General features: G+C 33.4%; 1 protein-coding gene and 4 pseudogenes across 4 annotated transcripts in view; 2 read left to right on the plus strand and 3 right to left on the minus strand.

Moving 5' to 3' along the window:
- The window catches only part of LOC143205649 (eukaryotic translation elongation factor 2-like), a 497,146-nt pseudogene that overhangs the window by 238,807 nt on the left and 245,702 nt on the right, over positions 1-12,637 (plus strand). The window lies entirely within an intron of this gene.
- Positions 7-12,637, plus strand: part of LOC143205762 (eukaryotic translation elongation factor 2-like) — a 232,309-nt pseudogene continuing 219,678 nt past the window's right edge.
- Positions 840-3,293, minus strand: LOC143205721 (eukaryotic translation elongation factor 2-like). Its single transcript, XM_076418798.1, has 4 exons — positions 2,919-3,293; positions 2,523-2,857; positions 971-1,059; positions 840-903 (listed from the first exon to the last, which is right to left on the minus strand). Exons 1-4 carry the CDS (start codon positions 3,127-3,129, stop codon positions 840-842), a joined length of 699 nt encoding a protein of 232 aa, XP_076274913.1. The 5' UTR covers positions 3,130-3,293.
- On the minus strand, positions 5,415-11,776 carry LOC143205722 (eukaryotic translation elongation factor 2-like; annotated as a pseudogene). Its single transcript, XR_013007876.1, has 9 exons — positions 11,641-11,776; positions 10,375-10,591; positions 10,023-10,212; positions 8,593-8,702; positions 7,384-7,523; positions 7,312-7,340; positions 6,251-6,465; positions 5,651-6,062; positions 5,415-5,589 (listed from the first exon to the last, which is right to left on the minus strand). The product of XR_013007876.1 is annotated as a eukaryotic translation elongation factor 2-like (transcript).
- On the minus strand, positions 7,825-9,691 carry LOC143205723 (eukaryotic translation elongation factor 2 pseudogene; annotated as a pseudogene). Its single transcript, XR_013007877.1, has 5 exons — positions 9,684-9,691; positions 9,322-9,605; positions 9,049-9,260; positions 7,965-8,192; positions 7,825-7,908 (listed from the first exon to the last, which is right to left on the minus strand). The product of XR_013007877.1 is annotated as a eukaryotic translation elongation factor 2 pseudogene (transcript).

The raw sequence follows: 12,637 nt of genomic DNA on the forward strand, positions 1-12,637 counted from the left end.
ATATCAAATTCCCAAAAACAGGATAATGATAATAAAAGATCGTTTTGCATGTACATCTTGAATCCCATCAACAAAATTTTTGACCTGATTATAAACTACAAGTCAACTTGTGTTTTATTACTTAAAAAAAAAATAAATTCTTCCAGCACAATTAGGCCACTATATAGTTTACAAAAAAACCTTTATGAAGTTATTAGTAAATTAATATATTGCAGGCAGTGCAATGGAAGAAAATTATAAGCCTAGGTATTAAACGCTTTCATGTATACCTCTATCTTTATATCCTATGGTGACAATTTGTTATATCGAGAATGCATTATATAGTTGTAATTCTTGGGTGTAACTAAAATTTTTATTTTAGTAAAGAAGAAAATGAAGCCCTTCTCTCCATACTGCGCATTTACTTGAAATGTGAAGACAAGGATAAGAATAGGAAACAATTTAGTCGGACATGGTTACCTGCTGGTGGGACTTTGCTTCAGATGATTGCTGTTCATTTACCGTCCCCAGTAACTGCTCTGAAATACAGAATGGAAATGTTATACGAAAATCCACATGATGATGAAGCCACTCTTGGTATGTGTCACCTATATGGATTTTTAAAACGCGTTAAATTTTGGTATTTATTTGTACATGATGATGTGTAGTTTACAATTCTAGGCTGATTCACTGTGAATGATTAGTATAAACTAAACAACAATTACCAATTTTTTATTTGTTTTTTAATATTTGCGAATGACTATATTTTGCTTTTTTGTTTTTAGGTATTAAGAACTGTGATCCTAACGGTCCTATTATGATGCGTTTAAAATGGTACCCACTTCTCATAAAGTTTATTTCTACGATTTTCTACTACCATCCTCATGATTGGTCGTTACATAGAAGCCATGGAAGATGTCCCATCTGGAAATATTTGCACTTTGTTCAGTCTGGATCAATTTTTCCCGATACCATCCCAACATTCACAAACATGCAGAACTTGAATGTCATGAAATTCGGCGTAACTCTCGTAGTACGTGTAGCTGTGGAACCCATGAATCCGGCCGATTCACCATAAACCTGTAGAAGGTACGCAAATGTTCGCTTTTATTGTGTGATTATCACTAAGGTCTGTGTCATTTGACATCAGGTTTGAAACGTTTGGCTAAGTCTGACCTTATGGTACAATGTGTCATTGAAGAATCTAGCGAAAATATCATTACCGTTGCCAGAGAGCTCCACTTAGAAATCTGTCTGAAGGCATTGGAGGAGGATCGATCATGCTAGAATTCAAGTTACTTAATCCGACCCAGTAGTGCCCTTCGTGAAACTGATGGTATTCTTGTTGCAGTAGATTGTATTACCGGTAAGTAAATTCCTAAATAATTATTTCTATAATATACTAAATAATTATGTATGTATTTTTGGTGTTACTTCACATTGTAATAATTTTACTAAAGAAACATGCATAATGCAATTCAATGCAGATGCAATAACGCTTATCTAAATATATTTTTGTGGTAAAGACGATTTATTAGGAACTTCCGAATTAAAGTAGGAAACATTGTAGTGTTTTTACAATCTTTTAATTAATCGTGATGACATCTCCAACGGCCCCAGGCCGACATTGGTTAATGATTGGTGCTACTGATGCTGCTAATTCGCTGTAAATTATGGATAAAGTTAGAAACAATATTGTAATAATGAATTATTTCAGGTATGTGTACAAACGGAAACTATGTTACGTCAGGATATCGATGAACGTATTAAGCCAATCTTGTTCATGAACATAAAATTAGGTATTAAACGCTTTCATGTTACCTCTATCTTTATATCCTATGGTGACAAGCTGTTATATCGAGAATGCATTATATATTTGTAGTGCTTGGGTGTAACTAAAATAGTTATTTTAGGAAAGAATAATATGAAGCCCTTCTCCCCACACTGCGCACTAACTTGAAATATGAAGACAAGGATAAGGATGGAAAACAATTTAGGCGGACATGGTTACCTGTTGGTGCGACTTTGCTTCAGATGTTTACCGTTCACAGGCCATCCCCAGTAACTGCTCAACAATACAGAATGGATATGTTATACGAAGGTAAAGATGTATAGATTTTTAAAACGCGTGAAAATTTAGTATTTATTTGTACATGGCGATATGTAGTTTACAACTCTATGCTGATTCACTGTGAATGATTGGTATAAACTAGTAACGTTGTTCTTAGTGTACAAGATACCAGACAGCACATTTGTTTCGAAATTTTCAGACGCCTGCAACTTCTCGTTCAATACTCTATATAGTGCGTGTTTTATTTGTTCCAGAGTACGGAAGAAATATTTAAAAATTAAACCAAAAGAATTGTACACTATCTCACCTAATATCTATCATTCTCTAATTATATATTCATCTAAATAGTTTATGGGTGTCCCACTAGCTGACTAGAATGTCGTTTCAATCCTTTTTAATCAATGTTATATTCACTGATGAGACTTCAAGCTTTTATATTGCACAGCCTTATAAAGTACATCTTATAGACTACAAGTTGATAGAAATCCAAACGGCATATATTTAAAAGCCTGGAAGCTAAAATACTTGGGCCAATATCTGTTGTATTTGTTTGGCGACTTTGACAGGCACATCTGGTCAGATTCTTCGCTGACGGTTTCACGGTAAGATACAGTAGTATACCGTAACACGTAGTACAGTAAGACCCAGTAGGGTCGAATAAATTAAATTGAATGCTAGCATGATACCCCTTCAAGGCTACCAGACAGATTTCTAAACGGAGCTCTCCGGCACCGGCAATAATGTATTCGCCAGATTCTTCAATGACACATTGTACCATAGGATCGGACTTGGCCAAAAATTTCAAACCTGAAGTTAAATGTCACAGACCTTAGTGATAGTCACACAATAAAAGCGAATATTTCCGTACCTTCTACAGGTTTTTTTGAATGGGCCGGATTCTTCGGTTCCACAGCTACACGTACTACGGAAGATAAGCTGAACTCCTTGATATTCAAGTTCTGCTTGTTTGTGAATGTGGTAATGGTATCGGGCTTAACCAAAAATTGATCTACACCGAACAACTTGTAAATGTTTATAGATGGGACATCTTCCATGAGTTCTACATAACGACGCATCATGAGGATGGTTCCATGTATTGTCTGCCCGTTTAAATCTTCATTTTTGATGCCACATATTTAGGTCTTAGGATTGGGGATTTTATGCCTTTGGCTAATTTACCGGAAAAGACAGGAAAAAAAGCTTGGAAACGACCTTTATGAGAAGTGGATACCATTTTAGATACATACATTGTCAGAGGACCGTTAGGACCACAGTTCGTAATACCTAAAAACAAAAAACGAAGTATAGTAATTTGGATATGCTAAAAAAATAATAAAAAATTGGTAATTGTTGTTCAGTTCATACCAATCATTCACAGTGAATGAGCATAGAGTTGTAAACTACATATCGTCATGTACAAATAAAACCTAAAAATTCACGCGTTTTAAACATCCATACATGTGGACTTTCGTATAACACTTCCATTCTGTATTTCTGAGCAGTTACTGGGGATGGCCAGTGAACGGCAATCATCTGAAGCAAAGTCTCACTAACAGGTAACCATGTCCGCTTAAATTGTTTTCCATCCTTATCCTTGTCTTCATATTTCAAGTTAGTGTGGAGAGAAGGGCTTCATAAAAAATTGATTCAAACCGAACAAAGTGCAAATATTTCCAGATGGGACATCCTCCATGGCTTCTATGTAACGACCAATCATGAGGTCCCAGGATAGGGCCCTTCATGCCGGTGGCTACTTTACCGGAAAAAACAGGACCAAAATCGTAGAAATAACCTTTATGAGAAGTGGGTACCATTTTAGACACATCATCATAGGACCGTTAGGATCACAGTTCTTAATACCTAAAAACAAAAAAAGCAAAATATAATCATTTGCAAATATTAAAAAAATAATAAAAAATTGGTAATTGTTATTTAGTTTATACCAATCATTCACAGTGAATCAGCCTAGAGTTGTAAACTGCACATCATCATGTACAAATAAATAAAAAAATTTAACGAGTTTTAAAAACCCATATAGGTGACACATACCATCAGCGGCTTCATCATCATGTGGACTTTCGTATAACATTTCCATTCTGTATTTCAGAGCAGTCACTGGGGATGGCAAATGAACGGCAATCATCTGAAGCGAAGTCCCACCAGCAAGTAACCATGTCCCACTAAATTGTTTTCCATCCTTATACTTGTTTTCACATTTCAAGTTAATGCGCAGTGTGGAGAGAAAGGCTTCATTTTCTTCTTTACTAAAATAATAATTTTAGTCATAATTTTAAGTTAGTTTTTAGGTATAATTTTAATTGTCCTTACCACAGAAATATATTTAGATATGCGTTATTGCATCTGCATTGAATTGCATTATGCATGATTCTTTAGTAAAATTAATACAAAGTGAAGTAACACCAAAAATACATACATAATTATTTAATTTATTATACAAATAATTATTTAGGAATTTACTCACCTGTAATACAATCTACTACAACAAGTGCAAATATTTCCAGATGGGACATCCTCCATGGCTTCTATGTAACGACCAATCATGAGGTCCCAGGATAGGGCCCTTCATGCCGGTGGCTACTTTACCGGAAAAAACAGGACCAAAATCGTAGAAATAACCTTTATGAGAAGTGGGTACCATTTTAGACACATCATCATAGGACCGTTAGGATCACAGTTCTTAATACCTAAAAACAAAAAAAGCAAAATATAATCATTTGCAAATATTAAAAAAATAATAAAAAATTGGTAATTGTTATTTAGTTTATACCAATCATTCACAGTGAATCAGCCTAGAGTTGTAAACTGCACATCAACATGTACAAATAAATAAAAAAATTTAACGAGTTTTAAAAACCCATATAGGTGACACATACCATCAGCGGCTTCATCATCATGTGGACTTTCGTATAACATTTCCATTCTGTATTTCAGAGCAGTCACTGGGGATGGCAAATGAACGGCAATCATCTGAAGCAAAGTCCCACCAGCAAGTAACCATGTCCCACTAAATTGTTTTCCATCCTTATACTTGTTTTCACATTTCAAGTTAATGCGCAGTGTGGAGAGAAAGGCTTCATTTTCTTCTTTACTAAAATAATAATTTTAGTCATAATTTTAAGTTAGTGTTTAGGTTATAATTTTAATTGTCCTTACCACAGAAATATATTTAGATATGCGTTATTGCATCTGCATTGAATTGCATTATGCATGTTTCTTTAGTAAAATTAATACAAAGTGAAGTAACACCAAAAATACATACATAATTATTTAATTTATTATACAAATAATTATTTAGGAATTTACTCACCTGTAATACAATCTACTACAACAAGAGCACAATTAGTTACCCGAAGGGTGCTACTGGGTCGGATTAAGTAACTTGAATTCTAGCATGATCCTCCTCCAAGGCCTTAGACAGATTTCTAAGTGGAGTTCTCTGGCACCGGCAATGACATTTCCGCTAGATTCTTCAATGACACATTGTACCATAAGGTCAGACTTAGCCAAATGTTTTAAACCTGAAATCAAATGACACAGACCTTAGTGATAATCACACAATAAAATCGAACATTTGCGTACCTTCTACAGGTTTTTCTGAATCGGCCGGATTCTTGGGTTCCACAGCTACACGTACTACGAAAGATAAGCTGCAGTTCTTGACATTCAAGTTCTGCTTGTTTGTGAATGTGGCGATGGTATCGGGCTTAAACAAAAATTGATCCAGACCGAACAAAGTGCAAATATTTCCAGATGGGACATCTTCCATGGCTTCTATATAACGATGAATCATGAGGATGGCTCCCTGAATTGCCTCTCGTGTAAATCCTCTTTGTTGAGGCCACATAGTTAGGTCCCAGGATAGGGGCCTTCATGCCGGTGGCTACTTTACTGGAAAAAACTGCAACAAAATTGTAGAAAAAAACCTTTATGAGAAGTGGGTACCATTTTAGACACATCATCATAGGACCGTTAGGATCACTGTTCTTAATACCTAAAAACAAAAACACAAAGTATAGTCATTTGCAAATATTAAAAAATGTAATAAAAAATGGTAATTGTTGTTTAGTTTATACCAATCATTCACAGTGAATCAGTCTAGAGTTGTAAACTACACATCATCATGTACAAATAAATACCAAAATTTAACGAGTTTAAAAAATCCATATAGGTGACACATACCAGAAGCGGCTTCATCATCATGTGGACCTTCGTATAACATTTCCATTCTGTGTTTCAGAGCAGTTACTGGGTATGGTAAGTGAACGGCAATCATCTGAAGCAAAGTCTCACCAACAGGTAGCCATGTCCGCCTAAATTGTTTTGCATCCTTATCCTTGTCTTCATATTTCAAGTTAGTGCGCAGTGTGGAGAGAAGGCCTTTATATTCTTCTTTTCTAAAATACAAATTTTAGTAAGACCCAAGAAGTACATATATATAATGCATTCTCGATATAACAGCTTGTCACCATAGCATATAAAGATAGAGGTAACATGAAAGCGTTTAATACCTAGGCTTAGAATTTTCTTCCAATGCACTGCCAACAACATATTTATTTCCTAATAACTTCATAAAAGTTATTTTGTAAACTATATAGTGGCCTAATTGTGCTGGAAGAATTAATTTTTTTTTTAATAATAAAACACATGTTTGCTTGCAGTTCAAAATCTAGTCAAAAATTTTGTAGATGGGATTCAAGATGTACACGAAAACGATCTTTTGTTATCATTATCCTGTTTTTGGGTTGAAATATTCCCAACCCCATAGATTGTTAAACGTGAGAAAATATTCAGCACCAAACTGCAATTTCAAATGGGTATGGTCCATCTTGTTTGTGAACAAGATTGGCTTAATACGTTCGTCGATATCCTGATGTAACATAGTTTCTATTTGTACACACACCTGAAATAATTCATTATTACAAAATTCTTTCTAACTTTATCCATAATTTATAGCGAATTAGTAGCACCAATCATTAGCCAATGTCGGCCTGGGGCGGTTGGAGATGACATCACGATTAATTAAGACATTGTGAAGACACTACAATGTTTCCTACTTTAATTCGGAAGTTCTTAAAATTGTCTTTACCACAGAAATATATTTAGATATGCGTTATTGCATCTGCATTGAATTGCATTATGCACGTTTCTTTAGTAAAATTAATACACAGTGAAGTAACACCAAGAATACATACATAATTATTTAATTTATTATACAAATAATTATTTAGGAATTTACTCACCCGTAATACAATCTACTACAACAAGGGCACCATCAGTTACACGAAGGGCACTACTGGGTCGAATTAAGTAACTTGAATTCTAGCATGATACTCCTCCAAGGCCTTCAGACAGATTTCTAAGTGGAGCTCTCTGGCAACGGCAATGATGTTTTCGCTAGATTCTTCAATGACACATTGTACCATAAGATCAGACTTTGCCAAACGTTTCAAACCTGAAGTCGAATGACACAGACCTTAATGATATTCACACAATAATAGCGAACACTTGCGTACATTCTACAGGTTTAGGTGAATCGGCGGGATTCTTGGCTTCCACAGCTACACGTACTACGTAATTTTACGCCTTAGGCTCTGTTTCTACTTGGGCCCAAATTGTAAAATGGTCCTATGAATTAATGATTTCGTTCCTATTCATATTACAAGTAATATTCGGCATGTCAATTAAGTTGCCGATTGCCAAACTGTATTACCAAATTGTTTCTAATTTTATTCATAATTTATAGCGAATTAGCAGCATCAGTAGCACCAATCATTAACCAATGGCGGCCTGGGGTGGTTGCAGATGACATCGCGCTTAATAAAAAGATAGTAAAGACACTACAATATTATTTTTTCGAATCGGCCGGAATCTTTGGTTCTACAGCTATACGTACTACGAGAGTTACGCCGAATTTCATGACATTCAAATTTTGCATGTTTGTGAATGTGGGGATGGTATCGGGCTTAACCAAAAATTGATCCACACCGAACAACCTGTAAATGTTTCCTGATGGGACATCTTCCATGACTTCTACATAACGACCCATCATGAGGATCCATCTTATCCTTGTCATTTCAAGTTAGTGCGCAGTGTGGAGAGAAGGACTTCATATTGTTCTTTCCTAAAATAAAAATTTTAATTACACCCAAGAACTACAAATATATAATGCATTCTCGATATAACAGCTTGTCACCATAAGTTATAAAGATAGAGGTAACATGAAAGCGTTTAATACCTAGGCTTATAATTTTCTTCCAATGCAATGCCAACAATATATTAACTTCATAAAAGTTATTTTGTAAACTATATAGTGGCCTAATTGTGTTGGAAGAATTAATTTATTTTTAATAATAAAACACATGTTTACTTGCAATTTATAATCAAGTCAAAAATTTTGTAGATGGGATTCAATATGTACATGCAAAACGATTTTTTGTCATTATTATCCTGTTTTTGGGTTGAAATACTCCCAACCCTATAGATTGTTAAACTTCAGAAAATTTGGTAAAGTTATTCAGCACCCAAGTGCAATTTCAAATGGGTATGGTCCATCTTGTTCTTGAACAAGATTGGCTTAATACGTTCGTCGATATCTTGACGTAACATAGTTTCCGTTTGTACACACACATGAAATAATTCATTATTACAAAATTGTTTCTAACTTTATTCATAATTTATAGCGAATTAGCAGCATCAGTAGCACCAATCATTAACCAATGTCGGCCTGGGGCGGATGGAGATGACATCACGATTAATTAAAGATTGTAAAGACACTACAATGTTTCCTACATTAATTCGGAAGTTCTTAATAAATTGTCTTTACCACAGAAATATATTTAAATATGCGTTATTGCATCTGCATTGAATTGCATTGTGCATGTTTCTTTAGTAAAATTAATACAAAGTTAAGTAACACCAAAAATACACATATAATTAGTTAATTTATTATACAAATAATTATTTAGGAATTTACTCACCCGTAATACAATCTACTACAACAAGAGCACCATCAGTTACACGAAGGGCAATACTGGGTCGGATTAAGTAACTTGAATTCTAGCATGATCCTCCTCCAAGGCCTTTAGACAGATTTCTAAGTGGAGCTCTCTGGCAATGGCAATGATGTTTTCGCTAGATTCTTCAATGACACATTGTACAATAAGATCAGACTTAGCCAAACGTTTCAAACCTGAAGTCAAATGACACAGACCTTAGTGATAATTACATAATAAAAGCGAACATTTGCGTACCTTCTACAGGTTTTGATGAATCGGCCGGATTCTTGGGTTCCACAACTACACGTACTACGAGAGTTACGCCGAATTTCATGACATTCAAGTTCTGCATGTTTGTGAATGTGGGGATGGTATCGGGCTTCATCAAAAATTGATCCAGACCGAACAAAGTGCAAATATTTCCAGATGGGACATCTTCCATGGCTTCTATATAACGACCAATCAAGAGGATGGCTCCCTGAATTGCCTTCTCGTGTAAATCCTCTTTCTTGAGGCCACATAGGTCCCAGGATGGGGGCCTTCATGGCGATAGCTACTTTACCGGAAAAAAACAGGACCAAAATTGTAGAAATAACCTATATGAGAAGTGCACGCACCTGCACATAATTCATTATTACAAAATTGTTTCTAACTTTATTCAAATTTATAGCGAATTAGCAGCATCAGTAGCACCAATCATTAACCAATGTCGGCCTAGGGCGTTTGGACATGACATCCCGATTAATTAAAAGTTTGTAAAGACACTACTATGTTTCCTACTTTAATTCGGTAGCCTTTACCACAGAAATATATTTAGATATGCGTTATTGCATTTGAGTTGAATTGTATTATGCACGTTTCTTTAGTAAAATTAATACAAAGTGAAGTAACACTAAAAATACATACATAATTATTTAATTTATTATACAAATAATTAATTAGGAATTTACTTATAGGAAATACAATCTACTATAACAAGAGCATCATCAGTTACACGAAGGGCAGCAGTTACTTCAGAACGGAAATCTATGTGCCCTGAGGAACCAATCAAATTAATCAAAAAAACTTTCTATTCTTTTTCGCGGTTAATCAATATTATTTGTGAAAAAATCCCTATCTTCGAGCTCAAAATACATAAATACGGCGCTAAAAATAGATTAGTTAGTATTTTTGTTAAAACAAATACCCAGCTTTATTTTAAAGAAATAAAGCTTCAGAATGACTAATCAAAATTATCACACATGTTCAGTGTTTTGTAAATTTCGTCGTTCAATATTTCAAAAGACTACATATTCTTAATATGCTTACGATGATTTAATGGTAATAAATCTGTCTTGTTCATTTTTTATGGTGTCTGTAATATGTATTTCTATAACTTTGGCACCAGCAATAATACCAGTTTTTGATACTAAGGAGTCTGTTAAAGATGATTTTCCGTTATCTACGTAAGCTATGACGGATATATTACGGATGTTTTGTTTTTAGACCATCATGGCACAAATTTCATCTGCTGTAAAATTCATCTCTATGAAAAATAAATGTTAAGAATTCGTAATGTTTAAAAACATAAAACTAACTTCTGTAATAACAGAAGAAAGCTAAAAAATAAGCTCAGTTATATTCTTAGATGGGCCTTCGATATAGTTTGGCATACATAAAAAATATAGTACAAGAAACAGTTAGCGGACTATTATTTACATGGGGACATAATCATACAGATACCATAGTTACAACAGGCAAAAAAGACATATTAAAAAATTGGCTAAATGTATGAATAGTTAATTTAAAATGAACAAGGGAAAAAAAACAAATATTAAACGAAATATAGAGGTTTAAATGTCTAATTTTAAATAACTATAAACACTATCAATTAATGTTATTTAAAATAACTTTTAAACTATATACAAATAATATATTCAATTCATTATTATTAAATGGCACAATAAAAATTAAAACAAATATGATTCGTTAAATCAAACTTTTATTAAATATTAATGTGTTTAAACATGACTACAATACTATAACTAGGATTATAAGTATTCTGCAACAAAATATGTAGAGAAAGTTCTCAAACATAAACTAAAATATAGAAATTTGAAAATAACATCAATTTTAATTATTCTTGAAGAATAAATATTTGGTTTTCAGTTATTATCTGGCTTCATCCAGAGCATATCGGATAATGGCCAAGTTAATTTTGTGTCAACAACCCCCTCAACGAAGGGTAACAAATCATCAACTTTAATCATTCGACACAAGTCATATTTTCAAATTTGATTTTAAGTTTCTGAACTTTGAATAACAATTTAAAATAGGCCATTTCCCAATTAGTGCACACTATAATTTTGTCCCCCAAAAAGGAAAAATCTTCTTCAAAGTAAAACAAAGAAGTGTAACTTTCATTATCTTTCACTATAAATGGTACGTGATACTTAGTAGTTATCTGTAAAAAGCCGCATATCTCTTTAGGAAATTGTTTGTACATTTGTTTTATAAGATTGTACAAAACATATTCACAAATTTTTAAGAAACAATACAATCTTAAAAATTCAAATAACAGCATTTTGTATTCACGGCCCTCTCGAAAACTGCTTCCAAAAAAATCACCATGTGCAATGTTAATCATATTGAACAGATCTACTTCCACTTTACTCATAACACTACACTGCATATAAAATAAGTAATACACTTCAACTGAGAATCTGTTCATTCTTGAGAGCACTTTGTCATTTAATATTCTGACACTAATATAAATATCATCAACGATAATATAAGGAATATTAGATCATTCGACGTTAATCCATCCGTAGGTATAAGTAACAGGCGTTGGCACCTCTTCTTGCACTTGCGTGGTAGTACCAGCCGGTAAATCTCTAATGTTTCCTAGAGATGGTTCGTTAGATACCATCTCCAATATTAGTATTTGTTCTAAATTGTTACCTCCTGTATTATATGACATTATAACTATTTTCGAAATCACAAATTGTGTGAAAAACTCGGCAAGATGCAAGTAATTAACTTAACGATTAAAACAATGTCAAAATGGCCGAGTACTTGATACCAACCGTCTTTGTAAATAGATGGTATGTATAGTGTTGTAATTAAAATGTTTGAAATAAGCATATATAATTAATTTTATATAATATACAACAATTATATAATCCTTAAAGATTAAATATTTATAACTTTTTTTTAACTTATATATTTATAATATTAATTATTTTTTAGTTGGCCAACCTGTAATTCTAATGTCATTCATTACCGATGTCCAGAATCAATTTATAGGTTAAGGTTTGCACCATAACTAATATTCTAGAGATGTTGAATACTACTACTTCGCTTACAACAAAATGGTTTATTGATAAAGCGCGTAAAGTGGACATGTAACACAGTAAAACCAGAAACCGCTTAGTTGATGACACTGATTAACTAAGCCGGATATCTTGTAAGGAAAAAATTAATATTTGAAAGTAGATTACTTCGTAAATGTATAATTTTTAAAAATTGAAATCTGTTAGATAATGTTTTACTGATTTTATTATGAATTCCAGTAGGCCTTTAGAAAAATATT

The sequence above is a fragment of the Rhynchophorus ferrugineus genome, unplaced genomic scaffold (genome assembly GCF_030347505.1).
Source record: "Rhynchophorus ferrugineus isolate W39M unplaced genomic scaffold, kcgeb_rfMv2 rfM14, whole genome shotgun sequence".
In the NCBI taxonomy this organism is placed as follows: Eukaryota; Metazoa; Arthropoda; class Insecta; order Coleoptera; family Curculionidae; genus Rhynchophorus; species Rhynchophorus ferrugineus.

Bases quoted from the DNA above. Each gene is read 5' to 3' on its own strand.
- LOC143205721 (XM_076418798.1), bottom strand. From the start codon at position 3,129: ATGATGCGTCGTTATGTAGAACTCATGGAAGATGTCCCATCTATAAAC. The intron at 1,060-2,522 runs GTAGTCTATAAG...TACCTTCTACAG, and splicing joins GTTTGGATTTCTATCAACTT to GTTTATGGTGAATCGGCCGG. The intron at 904-970 runs GTTTGTGAATGT...AAATATTTCCAG, and splicing joins ATGACATTCAAGTTCTGCAT to ATGGGACATCTTCCATGGCT.